At 38.4% G+C, this 21,819-nt stretch overlaps 1 protein-coding gene across 1 annotated transcript; it reads right to left on the bottom strand.

Annotated features, from left to right (window-relative positions):
• Positions 1-1,545: 1,545 nt before the first annotated feature.
• LOC137252570 (odorant receptor 67d-like) lies at positions 1,546-21,178 on the bottom strand. The gene is made up of 4 exons (XM_067788496.1): positions 20,421-21,178; positions 14,054-14,243; positions 1,694-1,849; positions 1,546-1,628 (listed from the first exon to the last, which is right to left on the bottom strand). Exons 1-4 carry the CDS (start codon positions 21,176-21,178, stop codon positions 1,563-1,565), a joined length of 1,170 nt encoding a protein of 389 aa, XP_067644597.1. The 3' UTR covers positions 1,546-1,562.
• Positions 21,179-21,819: the final 641 nt, after the last annotated feature.

Genomic DNA, 21,819 nt, shown 5'->3' with positions numbered 1-21,819 from the left:
AAGTCATTACCTGGAGCAAGGTTGCGTACGGTAACAGGCGAATATAATCAAGTCCAAGGCGAAGTGGTATGTGAGGTATTAATTGGAAAAGTCATGGTTCTACACAAATTCGTTGTGGCGGAGATCGTTGATGAAGTCATATTGGGAGTGGACTTCTTGGTTGACCATGACGTCAGGATCGATATGCGGAGAAAAATTATGCGCTATAAGAACCAGGACATACCACTTAACTTTAGTTTGGAAAAAGGGTTCAGCAGTAATCGGGTACTGGTGGAGAAGACTCGACGAAGGCCACGAAATTCAAAGGTAAAGGTTGATAGATCGAATGGGCCAAATAAATCAAAATCAAAAGTACCTGCGAGAGAAACACTGGCATTGACAAAACCTAAAAGACGCAGGAAAACGAAGCAACGAATTTCCGAGAAAGAATGCGAGGGTAGTTTCAAGCCGGAGCGCACTACTGTTGTAAAATGTGGGAACGATACCGATTATGCAAAGAAAATTCGTCCAGCGCAAGCTCTACGAAGTGGTTCATTGGCCAAACAACAGAGTGTGAAGGAACGAACCAGGGTAATGAGTAGTAAGATGAAACACAGGTACGGCAAGGAAAATAATTCGGAAGGTTTCCGGGAGGGAAATTTGGTACTGTTATATAACCCTCACCGGCGGAAAGATATTCAATCCAAATTTCGGTGCAGTTGGGAAGGCCCGTACAAGGTTGTGAAGAAGATCAGTGATATCATCTACCGCATACAAAGCATTGAGAAACCACGGAGTAGAAGAGTGGTACATATGGCGATGCTAGCGGCGTTTAGATTGGGAGATTTGTCTGATCGGGACGATCAGACTTAGGTGAAGGGCAGTGTTACGAATATTAGCAAAACTAAGGAGTGCTGCCAGCTCTAAGCCGATCTAAGCAGTGACGTGAATGCACATCAATAATTCAATCATTATGTATCTACATAAACGAATAAATAATTGCGTCTACACATATGTACACATTCCGACGAGCAACGTTTACATACAAGGCAGCAAGAGATGAGATGTCACACACCGATGAATTTACTTATACGCTTATGTGTGTGCGGGAGACTGTAAACTACAAACACATGCATATACCTTATCTGAGTTGTCACAAGAGAGAGCAATAATTTGTGCACGTAGTTGTGGCTGGCGATTTTGTAGCCGAAACAACTAGTAACTTCTGGAAATCGAAGAGCCTAGAAGTATGCAGCGTAAACTATAAAAGCGGCGCCAGCGAGTAAGAAGTAATTCAGTTTGATTTGAGTTGTCAAGCAGTTGCGATTAAGACGATATCTAGCGAGCAATAGCAGTATTATTTTGAATAGTAGAGTTTCATTGAGCTATCAATCAGTGTGGTTATTAAGCAAGCTATTCGTTGCACAGTATTGTGAAGTACTTTAATAAAGGCCATTTTGCATTATTACAAATTGGAGTTATTTATTCAACAGTTTAGTGATTCGAACTCAGCAGAGGATTGCAAATAAGAGGATTTGCAAGTAAATTCGTTACAATATCAATAAACTCCATTAATTTATTTTTCATTTACTCTCATCATCCAAAAATCCCAACATCATTGTAAAAATTCCATAAATTGATTTTGTTATCTGAAAGTATGAAAAGTAATTCATAAATAAAGTAAAAAGAAACTTTATATAAACTTTAGCGTTACCGATAAAGCAGTTTGTACGGAAAGCGGTAGAACACCTCCAATTTTTATTTCACTCGGGTTTTGTGATTTCTTCAATAGGAATATTATCATTTTTTGATTCCTCACATCCAAATCGTAGAAATTGATATTGCACAGTTCTTCGTAAAATTCGTGATTCTATAGAAAAAAGAGAAAATCTATGTATTATTTGTTATAAACGAAAATTGGTTTTAAAAGTAAATTTCGTTTCTCTCTTCCCTCTCCATCCCATTCTTATCTACTTTTCTTCCATTTTCCCTGTCATTTTTATCCATCCCTGTTTCAATTTATCTCCCTCCCGCTCCCAATTGGAATTTTACTACCACTCCTGATCCCAGCACCATTCCCACACCCACTTTCACTGCTGAGGGAAGTCAGCGCTTGGAAAGCTTCCTTCTAATTAAAATTTTTTTTCTTGATTGTGGATATCGCTATTCGTGGGACTTTAAGCCAAAATCTTCGATGTATAAGCCAAAGCACGCTACTCCGATACCACGGCGGCCGTGCATGCTCATACTCAATAAATAAATAAATTAAATACAGGGGGCGATATACCTCCAAAGAAATTTAGGCCGAGCTTCTCTTCCAATTTGCGTTGTGCTCCTTTTAAATTTTACCTACAAATTGGTGGAACGGGACCTACATATTTAACGCCGACTCCTAACAGCATGGCAAGGCTGTTGACTTTTCACTGAGAAGCTTTCCACGACAGAAATACACTCGGAGTGTTTTCGAGATCACTGCCGAGGGGTGAACCCGGCTTTTAAATTTGCTTAGTAGGCGGAGCATGCAAAAGTAACAAAATTACGAAAATCTGCTAACCTAATTCTTTTCAATGCATTTTAAAACTTAAGGTGCGTGCACAAAAAGCGACGCAACATATTGCGACAGGGGCGACACTATTTTGCCTATTTGGCTATTTGGTCAACATTGTCGCTCGTTGACGCGTCGCGTAGTGCTGCTGCCTCCAGATGTTTATTGATCCATAAGAATGCATGCAACGACTGTTTTGTAGTATAGTGTAGTGCCGCTAGGTTTGCCCTTAGCTTGAAAATATTGAGTGGCGTCCTCGTTCAATTGAGTTTTTTCTTTCTACTTAAAAAGTTTTTTGAACGAGTCTTTGCAGGGTTGTCAACAATATATTACATATTGGGAGCCTTCAGCGAACACCATTTTTAAACGGCTTTATTTAGCTTGACCTGACAGGCCGGCCGGTTGGCACGAATTTTATAATTAAAATTGAAGTAACTTCCCGATAAGCTACATGCTTCAAACTTGGAATATAATTCAGAACCCGATGACAATGCAATAATAAGAAAAAAAAACTCCGATAGGTAGCGCATGGATCGAAATACGTATTTAAAAAATCGTATATGCGATCCGATATGGATCATATTTGGAACACATATTACATAAAGGAATAGAAGCGACCTATGCGCCGCTAGGTGGCGCAATGATCGATATATTTAAAAAAGTAGTTTTTGTAGTCCGATTTGGCTCATATTTGGAACACACGGCGGCCACCGTGGTGTGATGGTAGCGTGCTCCGCCTACCACACCGGATGCCCTGGGTTCAAACCCCGGGCAAAGCAACATTAAAAAAATTTTAGAAATAAGGTTTTTCAATTAGAGGAAAATTTTTCTAAGCGGGGTCGCCCCTCGGCAGTGTTTGGCAAGCGCTCCGGGTGTATTTCTGCCATGAAAAGCTCTCAGTGAAAACTCATCTGCCTTGCAGATGCCGTTTGGAGTCGGCATAAAATCATGTAGGTCCCGTCCGGCCAATTTGTAGGGAAAATCAAGAGCAGCACGACGCAAATTGGAAGAGAAGCTCGGCCTTAGATCTCTTCGGAGGTTATCGCGCCTAGGGTAGGAATAAGTCAGTTAGGGGCTGATAAATATGTTCAGCAAATTTTTTAAGAAAACATGAGGGAATAAGGTCAGGACCGTATTTGTAAGATTCCTTCATAGACGTTAAATCTGAAAAAACTCCTCAGGGGATATTGCTGGAATATTAATTGCGTTAACTGCTTTAAGTTGATACGGGTATTCATTAGACAAAGAAATTAATTCAGCGGAATATTTGGAATTGAAAAATTGTGCAAAGAAGTTGGCAATATATTGATCGTCGCTAGAGAAATCATCACGGTATTTCATACCAGAAGGAAACCCTTTAACCCTACGTTTAGAATTTACGAAATCATGGAAAGCTTTCGGATTGCAAGTTATTTTCTTTTTCATCCTACAGAGATATGTATTGTAACACTTTTTGTTTAATTCAAAATGTTTATGACGTAATATAGAGTACTTCAAGTAGTCAGAGTGTGAACCCGTCTTCTTGTACAGCTTGAAGGAACGCAATTTTTATACTCAGCTGAGCAGAGCTCACAGAGTATATTAATTTTGTTCGCATAACGGTAATCCGTTACGGCATAAACTAATCGAGATAGATATAACCATCTATATATCAAAATGATCTGGGCGAAAAAAGAAATTCATTTAGCCATGTCCGCCCGTCCGTCCGTCTGTCCATCCGTAAACACGATAACTTGAGTAAATTTTGAGGTATCTTTATGAAATTTGGTATGTAGCTTCATGGACACTCATCTCAGATCGCTATTTAAAATCAACGAAATCTGACCATAACCGCGCCCACTTTTTCGATATCGAAAATTTCAAAAAACCGAAAAAGTGCGATAATTCATTACCAAAGACGGCTAAAGCGATAAAACTTGGCAGGTGAGTTGACCTTATGACGCAGAATAGAAAATTAGTAAAATCTTGGACAATGGGCGTGGCATCGCCCTCTTTTAAAAGAAAGTAATTTCAAAGTTTAGCAAGCTGTAATTTGACAGCCGTTGAAGATATCATGATGAAATTTGGCAGCACCGTTCCTATTACTATATATGTGCTAAATAAAAATTAGCAAAATCGGATTACGAACACGCCCACTTTTTAAAAAAAAATTTTAAAAGTCAAATTTTAACAAAAAATTTAATATCTTTACAGTATATAAGTAAATTATGTCATCATTCAACTCCAGTAATAATATGGTGCAACAAAATACAAAAATAAAAGAAAATTTCAAAATGGGCGTGGCTCCGCCCTTTTTCATTTAATTTGTCTAGGATACTTTTAATGCCATAAGTCGAACAAAAATGTACCAATCCTTGTGAAATTTTGTTGGGGCTTAGATTCTATGACGGTAACAGTTTCCTGTGAAAATGGGAGAAATCGGTTGAAGCCATGCCCAGTTTTTGTACACAGTCAAACGTATGTCCTTCCGCTCGGCCGCCAACACGATAACTTGCGCAAAAAACGATATATCTTAACTAAACTTAGTTCACGTACTTATTTGAACTCCCCTTATCTTAGTGTAAAAAATGGCCGAAATCCGACTATGACCACGCCCACTTTTTCGATATCGAAAATTACGAAAAATTAAAAAAATCCCATAATTCTAGACGAAATATGAAAAAGGGATGAAACATGGTAATTGGATTGGTTTAATAACGCAAAACATAATTTTGGAAAAAACTTTGTAAAATGGCTGTCACACCTACCATATAAAGTAGAAGAAAATGAAAAAGTTCTGCAGGGCGAAATCAAAAGCCTTGGAATCTTGGAAGGAATACTGTTCGTGGTATTACATATATTTACGAATATTAGCAAAAATAAGGGGTGATACTATCGTCTCTAAGCCGATGCTAAGCAGTGACGTGAATTCACATCCATAGATCAATCATTATGTATCGAAACAATAATTGCGTCTACACATATGTACCATGTACGAATACGAGCAGCGGAGAGTCAATGCACAAAAACATGCATATAACTGAGATACTCCTATAAGTATGCAATGAGAAAAACTATAAAATTGTGCAATTGTAGTTACAGCTGAGAAGTTTGAGAGCTGCGGGACTAGTAGCTTCTGGAAGCGCTTAGAAGATGCGAAGGTTGAAATCAAAGAGAATAAAAGGCGGCAATTGTAGAGGCGCTGGAATTCAGTTTGATTTGAGTTGTCAAGCAGTTCGACTAAGACGATATCTAGCGAGCAAGAGCAGTATTATTTTAAATAGTAGAGTTTCATTTGAGCTATCAATCAAAAAAAAATAAAAAAAATAAATGTAAGGCGCGATAACCTCCGAAGAGATCTTAGGCCGATCCTCTCCTCTGAGCTTTCAATCAGTTTGGTTATTAAGCAAGCTATTCGTTGCACAGTTGGGGTGCTATTGTGAAGTACTGTAATAAAGGCCATTTTGCATTATTACAAAGTGGAGTTATTTTTTCAACAGTTTAGTGATTTGAACTTAGCAGAGGATTGCAAAAAAGAGGATTTGCAGCAAATTCGTTACAATTGGTGTCAGAAGAGGAATTGTTGAATAAATTCCAGAGAACAACAAGGACATGGCAAAGTTCAGTGATTTGAAGATCCAGCAACTGAAGAAGGAGTTGGAGAGTCGTGGATTGAATATAAGCGGCGTTAAACTCGAACTTCAGGCGCGGCTACGAGAGGCAATGGAAGCAGAAGTTATTGATGTGGACGAGTATGATTTTATCCTGATGGGGACGAGACAACAACAAAAATTGAAGAGAAAAACGAAATATCGCAGACAGTTGCAAGCACAAACTTGAACATGATTTGACTGCAATATCTGCTCAAACATCGACAATGTCATCACAGATGGAATCCCAAGAGACACGAATAACATCGGAGATTGAAGCACAAGAAACGCGTATGTCAGAAATGTCGGCACAGATTACATCCAAGATGGAAACGCAATTGGAAGAACAGAAGACATATATGGCATCCCAACTGGAAGAACAGAAAACGTATATGTCATTACAGATGGAATCCCAAGAAACATGAATAACATCAAAGATGGAAACACAACTGAAAGAACAAGAGGCATGCATAATAGTACAACTCGAAGCGCAGGAGGCACGTATATCAAAATTCGAAGCGCGTATGGACGAGAAAATAACTCAGTTTGAGGAAAAAATCGAAGCCGAGGTGGATGCTTTGAGATGTCGTATACAGGAGTTGCAATTCAGAGCTTTATAAATGGCATACAGGACGTCGAAACGAAACGAGCCACTTACGCCAACCCAAAGCCAGGTTAGGTTGGGCGGTAGCTTCCCTTATAGAGGAAGCTCACTTGGACAACATGACGGTCCGTTGTGATACCACATATAGTAAACTAAACTAACGGTGACGTAGATATAACTACTTAGAGAATCGTTGGATAGCAACGATAAAGTTCCGAATGATCCCGATCTCAACCTTGGATAGCTCCTCGGGAGATCCAAGTGAGTCACGACCGAAATACTTTCGCCTAGTTCTGGCAAAAGCTGGGCAGTCAAGCATAAAGTGATTTGGTGATTCCACCTCATCATCCTCCATACAGCTGCAGCAGGATGGAGTTTCCAATATATTGAGACGTACCGCATGGATACCCATGGGACAGTGCCCTGTCAAAACCCCAATGACCATTGATAGGTGAGCCTTAGTGAACCCAATTATTTCAGCAGACCTCCTGCCATCCACTTTCGGCCAGAAAGATCTTGATATCCTACAAGACGTAGTGTCCGCCCAACGTTTGCTGAGCTGACTCGAGGCCCAGCTATGGAAGAGCAATCCACAGGTGGCTAGCGGAATCCCGAAATCCCTACAGCCATCTTCATCCGGTTCAGTTGTACCGATTCGGGCTAAGAGATCCGCTTGACAGTTACCCGGAATATCACTATGGCCCGGGACCCAGATAATCTTAATTGTAAAATAATCCGATGCAATCGCAAGTGAGGTCAGGCACTCCCAGACCACCCTCGATCGCACTGTAGTTGAGCTCAAGGCCTTTATAGCCGCTTGGCTATCAGAGTAGATGTTAAATTCCCTAACCGTAGTAGCGCTGGATAGCATTTCATCCACCGCATCCTTAATCGCAGCAACTTCCGCTTGGAATACACTGCAGTGATCAGCCAACTTAAACTTGCGGCTTACATTTAGCTCTTAACAAAAGACCCCCCGCCAACCTTTCCGTCCAACTTCGACCCATCCGTGAACAAGTTAACCGGTCCCATGCCCCAGATAATTCCTCTTCTCCACTCCTCCCTCGGGGGAATGACTGGGGTGAAGGTTGTATAGGGAGCGGCCACCGGCATGCAATAGTCCGTCCTGTCCGGGATAAAGTCGAAACTAGTAAGAAGGCTAGAGTGTCCGAAATCAGAAAGCATATAACACATATCACGAAGCCTGACCAACGACCGGGCCGCGGCTGCCTTTCCCGCAATATCTACTGGATGTATATTCAGCCAAAGCCAACATTTGCAGAAACGGTACCACATGCATTGACTCAGGAAACTGCCTCACTATTGTGTAAGCCTGTTTTAAAAGCACGCCGTGTGGAAGTGGAAAGGCCAGAGTGGGTAGACGCAAGATTGGAGGCGCTGAAAGGATCGCAAAAGCGGAGTGAAAAAGTTATCAAATGCTTCAAATGCGGGAAGTCCGGTCACATTGCACGTCATTGCGATCTTGGTCCTAATAGTTCCAACAATGTGGGTGGCCGTAAACGCAAAGCTGGAGGAGATGAGCAAGAGCGAGTAAGAGGTAGAGATCGAGAGCTAGATCGAGCTATTGAATGCCCTGTCATATCTGTGTCGCAAATTGGAAGAAAATCGAGCAGTCTTGCCGTCGAAGGAAAGCTGGATGGCAAGGAGCGTATACTGAGTGTAGATATCTCATTCCTTGATTCGATCTGATTTAGTCAACAGGAGAGTAAAACCGTTACCTGGAGCAAGGTTGCGTACGGCCACAGGCGAGTATAACCAAGTCCAGGGAGAAGTGATATGTGAAGTCCTAATTGGGAAGGTCATGGTTTTACACAAATTCGTTGTGGCGGAGATTGTTGATGAAGTTATATTGGGAGTGGATTTCTTGGTTGACCATGACATCAAGATCGATATGCAGAAAAGGGTGATGCGTTATAAGAACCAGGATATACCACTTAACTTCAGTTTTCAGAAAGGATTTAGTAGTAATCGAGCACTGGTGGAGAAGACTCGACAAAAACCACGGAAGTCAAAGGCAAAAGTTAATAGGTCGAATGGGCCAAATAAAGCAAAATCAAAAGTACATGCGAGAGAAACACTGGCATTGACAAAACCTAAAAGACGTAGGAAAACGAAGCAACGAATTTCCGAGAAAGAATGCGAGGGTAGTTTCAAGCCGGAGCGCACTACTGTTGTGAAACGTGGGAACGATACTGATTATGCGAAGCCAATCCGTCAAGCGCAAGCTCTACGAAGTAGTTCATTGGCCAAGCAACAGAGTGCGAGGGAACGATCCAAGATAATGAGTAGTAAGATGAAATGACACTAAAATTTGTTTGTACGATATGGGTATCAAATGAAAGGTGTTAATGGGTATTTTAAAATGGCGTGGGCCTTAGTTCTATAGGTGGACGCCTTTTCGAGATATCGCCCTAAAGGTGAACAGGGGTGACTCTAGAATTTGTTTGTACGATATGGGTATGAAATGAAAGGTGTTAATGAGTGTTTTAAAAGGGCGCGGGCCTTAGTTCTATAGGTGGATGCCTTTTCGAGATATCGCCATAAAGGTGGACCAGGGGCGACTCTAGAATTTGTTTGTTCGATATGGGTATCAAACGAAATGTGCTAATGAGTATTTTAAAAGGGGGTTGGCCTTAGTTCTATAGGTGGAAGCCTTTTCCAGATATCGCCATAAAGGCGGACCAGCGTGACTTTAGAATTTGTTTGTACGATATGGGTATCAAATGAAAGGTTTTAATGAGTATTTTAAAAGGGCGTGGGCCTTAGTTCTATAGGTGGACGCCTTTTCGAGATATCGCCCTAAAGGTGGACCAGGGGTGACTCTAGAATTTGTTTGTACGATATGGGTATCAAATGAAAAGTGTTAATGAGAATTTTAAAAGGGAGTGGGCCTTAGTTCTATAGGTGGACGCCTTTTCTAGATATCGCCATAAAGGTGGACCAGGGGTGACTCTAGAATTTGTTTATACGATATGGGTATCAAATGAAGGGTGCTAATGAGTATTTTAAAAGGGAGTGGTGGTAGTTGTATATGTAAAGGCGTTTTCGAGATATTGACCAAAATGTGGACCGCTAATTTATTTGTATATGTAATACCACAAACAGTATTCCTGCCAAGATTCCAAGGGCTTTTGATTTCGCCCTGCAGAACTTTTTCATTTTCTTCTACTTAATATGGTAGGTGTCACATCCATTTTGCAAAGTTTGGCATTTTTTTCATTTTTCGTAACTTTCGATATCGAAAAAGTGGGCGCGGTCATATTCGGATTTCGGCCATTTTTTACACCAATACAAAGTGAGTTCAGATAAGTACGTGAACTGAGTTTAGTAAAGATATATCGATTTTGCTCAAGTTATAGTGTTAACGGCCTAGCGGTAGGATATATGTATGTGTATAAATCCTGGGCGTGGCTTCAACCAATTTCGCCCTTTTTCACAGAAAACAGTTACCGTCCTAGAATCTAAGCCCCTACAAAATTTCACAAGGATTGGTAAATTTTTGTTCGACTTAAGGCATTAAAAGTATCCTAGACAAATTAAATGGAAATGGGCGGAGCCACGCCCATTTTGAAATTTTCTTTTATTTTTGTATTTTATTGCACCATATCATTATTGGAGTCGAATGTTGACATAATTTACTTATATACTGTAAAGATATTAAGTTTTTTGTTAAAATTTGAGTTTAAAAAAATGTGTTTAAAGTGGGCGTGGTCGTTCTCCGATTTTGCTAAATTTTTTTAAGCATATATATAGTAATAGGAGTAACGTTCCTGCCAAATTTCATCATGATATCTTCAACGACTGCCAAATTACAGCTTGCAAAACTTTTAAATTACCTTTTTTTAAAAGTGGGCGGCGCCAAGCCCATTGTCCAAATTTTACTAATTTTCTATTCTGCGTCATAAGTTCAACTCACCTCCCAAGTTTCATCGCTTTATCCGTCTTTAGTAATGAATTATCGCACTTTTTCGGTTTTTCGAAATTTTCGATATCGAAAAAGTGGACGTGGTTATAGTCCGATATCGTTCATTTTAAATAGCGATCTGAGATGAGTGCCCTGGAACCTTCATACCAAATTTCATCAAGATACCTCTAAATTTACTCAAGTTATCGTGTTAACGGACAGACGGACGGACGGATGGACATGGCTCAATCAAATTTTTTTTCGGTACTGATGATTCTGATATATGGAAATCTATATCTATCTCGATTCCAATCAAAGTTTATATACTCTGTGAGCTCTGCTCTACTGAGTATAAAAATGTTAAGTTAAACGGTTTTATTAAAAACAATACTTACATGAAGTAATAATAATACTAAAAGCTAGAAAATAATAAGGTAGGTCCTAGGTACTAGTCATCACACTCCCCACAAATCTAGGGGTTTGTTCAGACAATTAAATAAAAGCGTTGGGCGCTTGAAATTTCTAAAAATGTGAGGCGTATCATAACCTGATTCAGGTTCAGTTGGTCTTACTTATGACTATCAATAGAAATTTTACGCGTCCAACGCTTTTATTGAATTGTCTGATCAACGCCATAGATTGATGAGGAGTGTGATGACTATTACCTAGGACCTACCTAATTATTTTCTAGCTTTTAGTATTATTATTACTTCATGTAAGTATTGTTTTCAATAAAACCGTTTAACATAAACATTTTTTTTAAATTATTTTATATTCAAGTATTTAGTCTTTATTTAATTGCCTATTATTTCTCATTCTATATAGTTCATTTAGTGACTCATTATTACAAGGACTCTTTCCTTGCAATTTGTTACAATCTAAAAAATATGAGGCTTTAGCCAAGTTTCAGTAAAAGCAATGATAATGTAATTACAGTTAAATGATTCAAGTACAGATCAGTTAGTTTAGTATTTAGACCTCTTACAAGATTTAATATTTAGTTTTTTGCTGCAGTATTGTTATGAGGAACGGTTGCAAGATTAGGAATATTAACGTTAGGTCTATGTACAAATTGACGTACAAAATCACCGGGCGGCCAAAATTAATTATTTAAAATGGTTTCAAAGTGTTGCGCGGATACGTCAATCCTAAATGACAAAATGTCTCTAGGATAATTAAAATTAAATTTTCTAATAGTCACATTTTCGGATTTAAGATTATTTATGGTGTACGACTTCAGGTCCTCTTTTGTAGTGTCTCTCTCGAATCTGGACACGAAAATCGACTCTTTTTTAATAGGGACAGTAATCAATTTATTAGCCGGAGGTTCAGATTCCGTACAGGGGTTGTGGGGAACTTGGGTCCTTTTTATGGAGGGTACAGTTGAAACAGCCATCGATGTCGATGATTACACTGCTGAGGGACTCGGTGAGGAGAGATTTATTAATTCCACAGTTGGGACTGGAAGAACTGTAGGTGGAGGAACTTTGGGAGTGGCATCCATAGTCGGAGCGTTAACAACGATAGACCTATGATTATCATCTTGAATGTTGACATTTGAGTGTTTGAAAGACTTAAATAAGCTTTCATAACGCTTAATTTTTCTTACAAAGCGGAAATCTCTCTGCCTATTTCAGTGAACCCGTGTCGGGCCTGCTTGAAAACCTTGAAAAGATGAATTTCGGTTGGCCTACATTGCAAACAAGCCCAACGCACTCCCTTATCGTTATCATTAAGTGCGTCAACCATTCTTGCTGACAAACCGGCGCACTTCATATGGGCAAGCCCATCGCAAAGCCAGCATACCACGAAGGGATGCGATTCACTTTTTACTAAGCAGTTTGGATATAGACAAGACATTTTTATAATAAACTTTATTTTATATAAAAGCTACAATGAGTCACTAAATGAAGTAAATATAATGAGAAATAATAGGCAATTGACTAAAAACTTGAAAAAACAACAAAAAAAAATTTAAAAAAAATTTTTAAATATTTATTATTATTAAGGTTCAGTTGGTCTTATATATGATAAAAATTTGACTCGTCCAACGCTTTTATTTAATTATCTGATCAACACCCTAGATTGATGAGGAGTGTGATGACTAGTATCTAGGACCTACCTAATTATTTTCTAGCGTTTAGTATTATTATTACTTCATGTAAGTATTGTTTTCAATAAAACCGTTTTACTTGAAAGATTTTTTTAATGATTTTATTGTTGACACGTTGCAAACAGCTTTACGTCAATTGAGCTATAGAAAATTTGTTTGCTGAACAGTGAGTTGAGCCAGTTGCCAAATGAAAAAATTATCCTCGAGAAAATGGGCTTGTCAGATTTTTTTTTTTATACTTCACTATAATATTAGGAACAAAAATTTAATTCATAAACAAAACTTTAAGATATCGACAGGTTGAGCAAATGTAGCGAAAAAAATATATGCTCGGTAACTTGACGTAAAATAAAAAACCATTGTGTGGCTTAAAAATACTCAACGGTGTGTTCAGAATTTGTAACGAATTTACTGCAATTCCTCTTATTTGCAACCTTCTGCTAACTTTCGAATCACTAAACTGTTGAATACATAACTCCACTATTCAATAATGCAAAATGGCCTTTATTAAAGTACTTCAGAATAACGCTACTATTGCTCGCCAGATAGCGTCTTAAATCAAACTGATTGTCGTGCCTCTACTGTTGCTGCCTTTTATACTGTCTGATTTCCTCGTTGCATATTTCTAGGCTTTTCTATTTCCAGAACTTCTAGTTAGTTATCAGCTATAAAATTACTCAGCTGTAACTACAGATGCATGATTTTATAGCTTCTCTCAAATCCCATGCGCTTGTATGTGTGAGCGACACTTGCACAACCATTGCATACTTTTGGGAGTACCTCAAATTTATGCATGTGGTTGTGCATTGCTTCTCCGCTGCGTGTACGTACATATGTGTAGACATAATGATTGAATTATTGATGTGCATACAAGTTACTGCTTAGCATCGGCTTAGAGATGATAGTATCCCTTAGTGCTGCTAATATTCGTTACAATATTATCATTCAACGATTGATCAACACATACGTTCGCTGAAAGCGCCCATTAATATAAACCATAAGAAAAACCAAAAGCGTGCTAAGGTTGCCAAGCTGCCGTAAATCACAATACACAGTAAACTTAAAATCCCCAGTTTAACATTGATTTTCAACTTTAACTGGAATCAACTAAAACTTTATTGCACAAAATTGTACCCCACCTAGTAAAAACGCACCACAGTAACTTTTGATCAAGAATTTCTAATCTACATTACACTGGTACCCGGGTAACCAATAAGAAGGTTTAATTATTTGCATACATTTGTAGATTTTTACTTACACAACTTTCTATTTTCGTGCCAATAATACAATAAAGATAAAGTCCACAAAACGCCACCAAAATATACAAATATGCACCCGGCCAATCTCCCATAAGAACAATATACATCGTACAAATAATTGAGATGCCAGACGTCACAATTTGCATCGTTATTATATAGTAGAACATAAAGTTGCAACGTTCATTGAAGCTAAAAATTGAAGATCACAAAAATAAATAAAGAGACACGTACGATGATCATGATGTACTGAATGGTATGTTCAAAGTTAAGAGATTTCCCTTACTATCAAAAACTGCTGACTTGTGGTTTCATGTTCGGGTTGAAACATGAAAGGAGGAACGTACAAATTACCTCGGTCTCTATTACTTCGAAAAAATGTACTACACACGCGTCTACTGAAAATATTGTGGTTTTGGATTCAACTAAAAATTAATGGGGTTTTTTTATGTCATATTGAAAAGAATATATTGTATTAAAGGAGTGGGCAAACACTTTTAAATCTTCGTCATAACAAATTATAGCCAGGATACTCAAGAAGTTTGACTAACGGAGCCAAACGGAAAAAACGTTAATAAGAAGTGCAACAAAGTCCATCCCAGAATGAAAACAAATAAAAAAAACCAACCAACTTTAGACCAAAAAATAAGCCAAAGATGTTCTAAAGGCTCTCGATATGTTAAATCTGAACACTAAACATTTTATAAAATATACTGAGCGCGATAACCTCCGAAGATATTTAAGGCCAAGATTCTCTTCCAATTTGCGTCGTGCTTCTCCTAATTTTTCCTACAAACTGGCGTGATGGGGCTTCATGTTTTATGCCGACTCCGAACGGCATCTGCAAGGGAAATGAGCTTTCACTGAGGAGCTTTTCATGGCGCAAAAAACACTCGGAGTGGTTCCAAATCACTGCCGAGAGGCGATTCCGCTTGAAAAAACTTGCTTCTAGGCGGACGGCGCTGCCACCACACCACGGCGACCGCAAAAACCGTATACCATTTGAAAACTTTTTTTTTAGGAGGCTTCATTTTCGTCCTGATATATAATTCTTGGAACAGTATTAGGTATGGGTTTTTTTTCAATACATAATTTTTTTTTACAAATTTAAAGTCTACATTTAGACACGTGAATCACTTAAAAATTGCGGGTAGGCTCAGAAAACCATGTATTTTCATTATAAAATTATATTAAATTAATACAAAAAAGTATTAAAGTTAAACCAATATATAGCAACTAATCCATCTGCTAAGAATCTCCAAACGCAATATAAGAAAGATTGCCTAAAAGTAAGCTGCATATATTTATTTTGTTCGCAACGATCAAGAACTTGGAGTACAAAAAACTACATTTACATATATATGTCAATATATCACAAGTGCATATCGAAAAAAATTTAACCGCATTGTATGGGAAATGATTGGGCTTTCGAGCGGTATATGTAGATTTTTAATGAAAGTTAGTTTTTGTGCCTAAAATTGTGCATTGCATGCAGCTGAAAAAGACTACATAGACTTCACTACGAAAGCAACAAGAAAAAGCAACGATAGACAATTAGCAGGTGCAGACCGGCATCAACAACATTAAACACTTAGTGTTATTCTACCGATATCGATTTGGTTATTGTTAGGAGCCAGTCGGAGCCAAAGTGATACGGAGCCAAGAGAGCCATTGCTTCTAAGATGGTATTTAAACAAAGCCCTCCTTAAATACACAATTAATTATATCTAAAAAATTAATTACATTAAAATTACGCTTCGAATGGATAAGAAAACTAATGACGGTCACACCAAACTAAAAATTTTCATGTATATGTGAAATCAGTGCAACTTTTGTAGTATATTTATGGAAGAGGAAGAAAAAAGTCCCTGCAAAAATCGGGCGATTAATCCCCAAAGAGAATGGTCTGCGGTTGATCTTTTCATCTATATTGTGGCATAATTGACCCCTTTAGTCCCTTTTGGTTAAAATTGGGGCTAGTAAATTTGAAATTAATGTAGCCAATTTTAAGAAACAATAAAAAACGGCAACAAAATGGGTAGGTTGAACTTGCCGGTCAGTAAAAACCTCACATAGAAACAAAATGGTAAAAAAAAAAAATTTATAGGAACTGTAACGAATTATTTAGGAAAAATTCGGGGCTCTATTCCGAACCTAAAATACCGGAATATATGCTCCATAATTATAGTATTTGTTTTCTTTTTACTTTTCTACCATTCCAATATTTAAAATATTGTGTTTCCTCCATATTCACGAACAATAAAAAGGCGACTCAAAGAAGACCTGTCCAACAGGACATGTCGAACAGTACCCAAAAGGGTATAAAGAAGAGTGTAAAAAGGTTCTGTGTGACAGTACCCATATGGGTATTAAGAGGACCCGTCTAACACTATCCGTTCATACAAAAGCAGGTACAATTGGTCTCTGCATTGCACATTATCAAATAAAAGGGATCCATCCAACCCATATGAAGAGATCAAAACTGGTTATAGTCGCATATTCCTTTGCGACTCATCTCGGATTCATCCTAGACTAATCGCATTTCTGTCAGGGGTTTAGCAAGCGTGCCGTCCGTAAGGCCAGCGTGGCAATATCCCCAAATAAATGTGTTCAAAATTGCTAACTATTTCAGCACGAAATCCTTACGAATATGTTGCCTCAATTCCAAACATTCAAATTTATAAAATAGACTAACAGACCCGGCAGACGTTGTTCTGCCCTAAATTTGGACTATCTGCATAAATTTTAATAAGCTTTTTCCGTCTAACTCTGCCTTACCCCTCTACACTTTTTCCTAATCTTTTTAACCACTCCTCCTTCCGTCTTTTTCGCTTCATCTCCATCTTCGTCTCATTCTTTCTCAGTCTCCTTCTCTCTTTTCTCTTCTCTCAAGTTGTTCTCCTTCTCCTTCATTTCTTATTGCCAGTCCCAGAGGGTGGTATGTATTTTGTTCCAGTCCCATTCCGAGTCTCAGTCCCAGCCCCATTCCGAGTCTCAGTCTCAGTCCCAGTCCTAGTCCTTATCCCAGTCCCAGTCCGTCTCTGGTATACTTCCCGGAAAAAAGCATCATAAATAATAATATAGGCAAATTTATATACAAAACTTCAGGCATATCGAATAGGACGTATGTAAATAGTTATGTGGGTATTATTAATTCTTGTCTTTATTTCGGCTTCGCATGCATATTTATCAGTTTTGCCAGGTTGATGCGACTAAATCGAATAGCACAATGAACTTTAGAGCTCTCAGCAACAGATTTCATTTGATATCCATAATACACACACATTCTAGGGGTATCCGGGTCCATGTTTTGGCCTATATCTCGAGACCGTAGTCACTCAGCGGTGTAAAATTTACTCTGTATTATAGCACACATCAGCAGCTTCAATTTGATCCACATATTGTAAAAACACATTCCAGGTGTATCCGGGTCCACGTTTTGGCCTACATCTCGAGACCATAGTCACCCAGCTGCATAAAACTTACTCCGTACTAAAGCACACATCAACAGCTTCAATTTGATACCCATAATGTATAAACACATCCTAGTGTTACCCTGATCCACGTTTTGGCCTATATCTCGAGACCCTAGTCACCAATAGGTATGAAAAGTACCCTGTACTAAAGCACTCATCAACAGCTTCAATTTGATGCCCACAATGTAGAAACATTGTCTAGGCGTTCACGGGCCCACGTTTGGTCTCTATCTCCAGACCCAAGTCACCCAGGGGTATGAAAATTATCCTGTACTATAGCACTCATCAACAGCTTTCATTTGATATCCATATTGTATAAACACATTCTAGGGATACCCGGGTCCACGTTTTGGGCTATATCTCGAGACCCTATCCTCCCAGTGGTATGAAAATTTTCCTGTACTATAGCACTCATCAACAGTTTTCATTTGATATCCATATTGTATAAACACATTCTAGGGGTACCCGGTGCCACGTTTTGGGCTATATCTCGAGACCGTAGCCTCCCAGTTGTATGAAAATTATCCTGTCGTATAGCTCTAATTAACAGCTTTCATTTGATATCCATATTGTATAAACACATTCTAGGGGTACCCGGGTCCACGTTTTGGGCTATATCTCGAGACCCTAACCTCCCAGTTGTATGAAAATTATCCTGTACTATAGCACTCATCAACAGCTTTCATTTGATATCCATATTGTATAAACACATTCTAGGGATACCCGGGTCCACGTTTTGGCCTATATCTCGAGACCCTAGTCACCCAGGGGTATGAAAATTATCCTGTACTATAGCACTCATTAACAGCCTTCATTTGATATCCATATTGTATAAACATATTAAAGGGGTACCCAGGACCACGTTTTGATCTCAAGACCCTAGGCACGTAGCGAAAACAAAGGTAGTTGCTGGCTGATTCTCAGACTACTCAACATGCTCACAAAATTTCAACAGAATCGGTTCAGCCGTTTCGGAGGAGTTAAGCCTCTAACACCGTGACAGACGAATTTTATATATTAGATGAGGAAAATGAAGACCTTTGAGCATCGTATTTAAGACCCACTGTTCGAATTTTTTAGTTATAATTCACTGCACATGTGTCTATGATACAAATCATAGCGATGATTGTGGAGTTGCTGCACATATATTCCAGCACGAAAACTAATATTAGCTCTGTAGGGAGTTTTCAATAATTGCCGCTAGACGGGTCTCCTAAACATTATCTAAAAGATGGCACGCATTTTTGATGTAGATGTACATACACGTAAAATAAAAAATATAGTTTCAAAAAACACGCCGTAGAACAGTGGCAATTTTTGATAACTCCCGGAGGAAGTGGTTAAATAACTCGCTACAAAACGTGTTGTGTTTAATAACGTAGACATGACCCATGTTGGTCATAGTGTATAACCTATAGCTGAATCGGTTGCGATGAGTCATGGACACGTTTACATCTTTCGGTCATGAAAGTGGAGAATAATGTCGAGATAAAATGGAGAGACACATTTCAGTTGCAACTGAGTAAAATGCATACTGAAATTTAGCAGTACTGATGTTCTGCGCAACAATATCATAAGTTTAGATGAATTTATGCACTTGGCAGTCCATATAAATTTTAAGTGCAAATGTATATACATGTAAAAAAAAACAGAGCTAATATTAGTTTTCATGCTGAAATATATGTGCAGCAACTCCACAATCATCGCTATGATTTGTATCATAGACACATGTGCAGTGAATTATAACTAAAAAATTCGAACAGTGGGTCTTAAATACGATGCTCAAAGGTCTTCATTTTCCTCATCTAATATATAAAATTCGTCTGTCACGGTGTTAGAGGCTTAACTCCTCCGAAACGGCTGAACCGATTCTCATGAAATTTTGTGAGCATGTTGAGTAGTAGTCTGAGAATCAGCCAGCGTCTAACTTTGTTTTCGCTACGTGCCTAGGGTCTTGAGATCAAAACGTGGTCCCGGGTACCCCTAGAATGTGTTTATACAATATGGATATTAAATGAAAGCTGTTAATTAGAGCTATACGACAGGATAATTTTCATACAACTGGGAGGCTAGGGTCTCGAGATATAGCCCAAAACGTGGCACCGGGTAGCCCTAGAATGTGTTTATACAATATGGATATCAAATGAAAACTGTTGATGAGTGCTATAGTACAGGAAAATTTTCATACCACTGGGAGGCTAGGGTCTCGAGAAATAGCCCAAAATGTGGACCCGGGGACCCCTAGAATGTGTTTAAACAATATGGATATCAAATGAAAGCTATTGATGAGTGCTATAGTACAGGATAATTTTAATACAACTGGGAGGATAGGGTCTCGAGAAATAGCTCAAAATGTGGACCCGGGTATCCCTAGAATGTGTTTATACAATATGGATATCAAATGAAAGCTGTTGATGATGCTATAGTACAGGAAAATTTTCATAGAACTAGGAGGCTAGGGTCTTGAGATATAGCCCGAAACGTGTACCTGGGTACTCCTAGAATGTGTTTATACAATATGGATATCAAATGAAAGCTGTTGATGAGAGCTATAGTACAAGATAATTTTAATACAACTGGGAGGAGAGGGTCTCGAGAAATAGCCCAAAATGTGGACCCGGGGACCCCTAGAATGTGTTTAAACAATATGGATATCAAACGAAAGCTATTGATGAGTGCTATAGTACAGGATAATTTTCATACAACTGGGAGGCTACAAAGCACAACTCGTTTTGTAGTAATTTCTTCAATAATTTCTGCTAGATGGGCCTAACACTCCTTTGCCCGCCTAGCCTAGAGAGTTACAAACAAGCATACATACAAGTGAAGCTAATATAAGCGTGTTACAAACTCAGCTATTATACATTAAAGCAAAACTAAACGCTCCACTTACTCCGTATAATATTGATGCCATTCAATAATCTCAATCAATAATCGATTTGCACTTTTAGTATTGTCAATAGCTCCCTCATTTAGATCCTTCACTTTCAAAGCCAAAAGATCACGAAATAATTCTGGTTGACTTAGGTAAATCAAAAAGAATAAATCTCCAGCAAATAAACCAAAAGCTCCAGCTAAAAATACCACCGTATGCACAGCCAATGTGACGCCATAACCAAAAGTGGTGTCAACATCAATACCCGGTATTAAAAAATGCATAACGTAAACTTTGGAATCAGAGAAAATGATTAAGATTAGCGTCAATAATATTATTCCATAGGCGGCCGCCGCATAAATATGTCCAACCATTTTTATAATGCGCCAAACACGCTCGCAACATTCATTCAAGACCTTACAATAGATTTCACCTTTAACTTCGTATTCGCGATAGAGTTCTTCTATTTCCAAACGCATTCCAGCAATTTGTTTCGTATAGGCTATACCCGAAATAAGTTTCGTAATACCTTGTAGCACGCTGCCCACCATACAAGATGCCTCGAGCAAGTATGTCCAATTCTCCGAAAATACGCTTGCCACTGTTGTGGCTGTAAAAATGAAATAAATGTTTATGCAGAATATTACTATGAATGTTATGATGTTCATCCTATAATTCATATTCGATACATCGGCACCAACTATACCCGAGATCAGGCGGGCTACTTTTATGATTTTAGCAAACGACTCGGTTGGTCGAGATTTTTCCGCTGCCATATATTTGTTATATAGAACTTAAAATTATGCTTTACTTAAAGCTTTTCGCTCGATTTATGATTTACAATTTGAATTAGCATTAGTATTTGTACCTCGAACACGTTAGGTTTGCATGTCAAAACAAGCAATTAAATTGTCAAAGAGCGTTAAGTTTTTGCACTTAATAATACCTATTAAGCTGACTGCGTGGGAGTATCTCGCAACTCACTGTATTTCTAAATATGCAAACACCGAAGCTTTAGCTGTCTAGGTTTGAAGTCAGAACCATTGGCTGTTATGATAAACTGTGAATATTGCGAACCTCTAATTCAAAACGTTGTAACATTCGATTTCCGCTCCTGTAATGGGAAGCCCCACATCAGCCATTCTTATAGGAGTGTTCATGCGAAATCCTGAAGAAACGTAAATACAGGAACTGAAGTTCAAATTAGGCGTGCCAATTTACTATAGATACGTGGATGATATAATATGCGTTTAACTTACTAATAACGAAGAGCTAATACTCAAGTACCTCAAAAATCAGTACGGGTACATAAGGTTCAGAACGGAAACCAAAAAGGACGGTGGAATCAATTATCAAGAAAATGCAGCATTAAGACACTTTATACATAGGCTTAAAATAACACCTCTTACACAAGAAG

The sequence above is a fragment of the Eurosta solidaginis genome, chromosome 5, assembly GCF_040869045.1.
Source record: "Eurosta solidaginis isolate ZX-2024a chromosome 5, ASM4086904v1, whole genome shotgun sequence".
Taxonomy (NCBI): Eukaryota; Metazoa; Arthropoda; class Insecta; order Diptera; family Tephritidae; genus Eurosta; species Eurosta solidaginis.
Note: the sequence above shows the minus strand (reverse complement) of the source record. Positions and strands in the feature narration are given on the sequence as shown.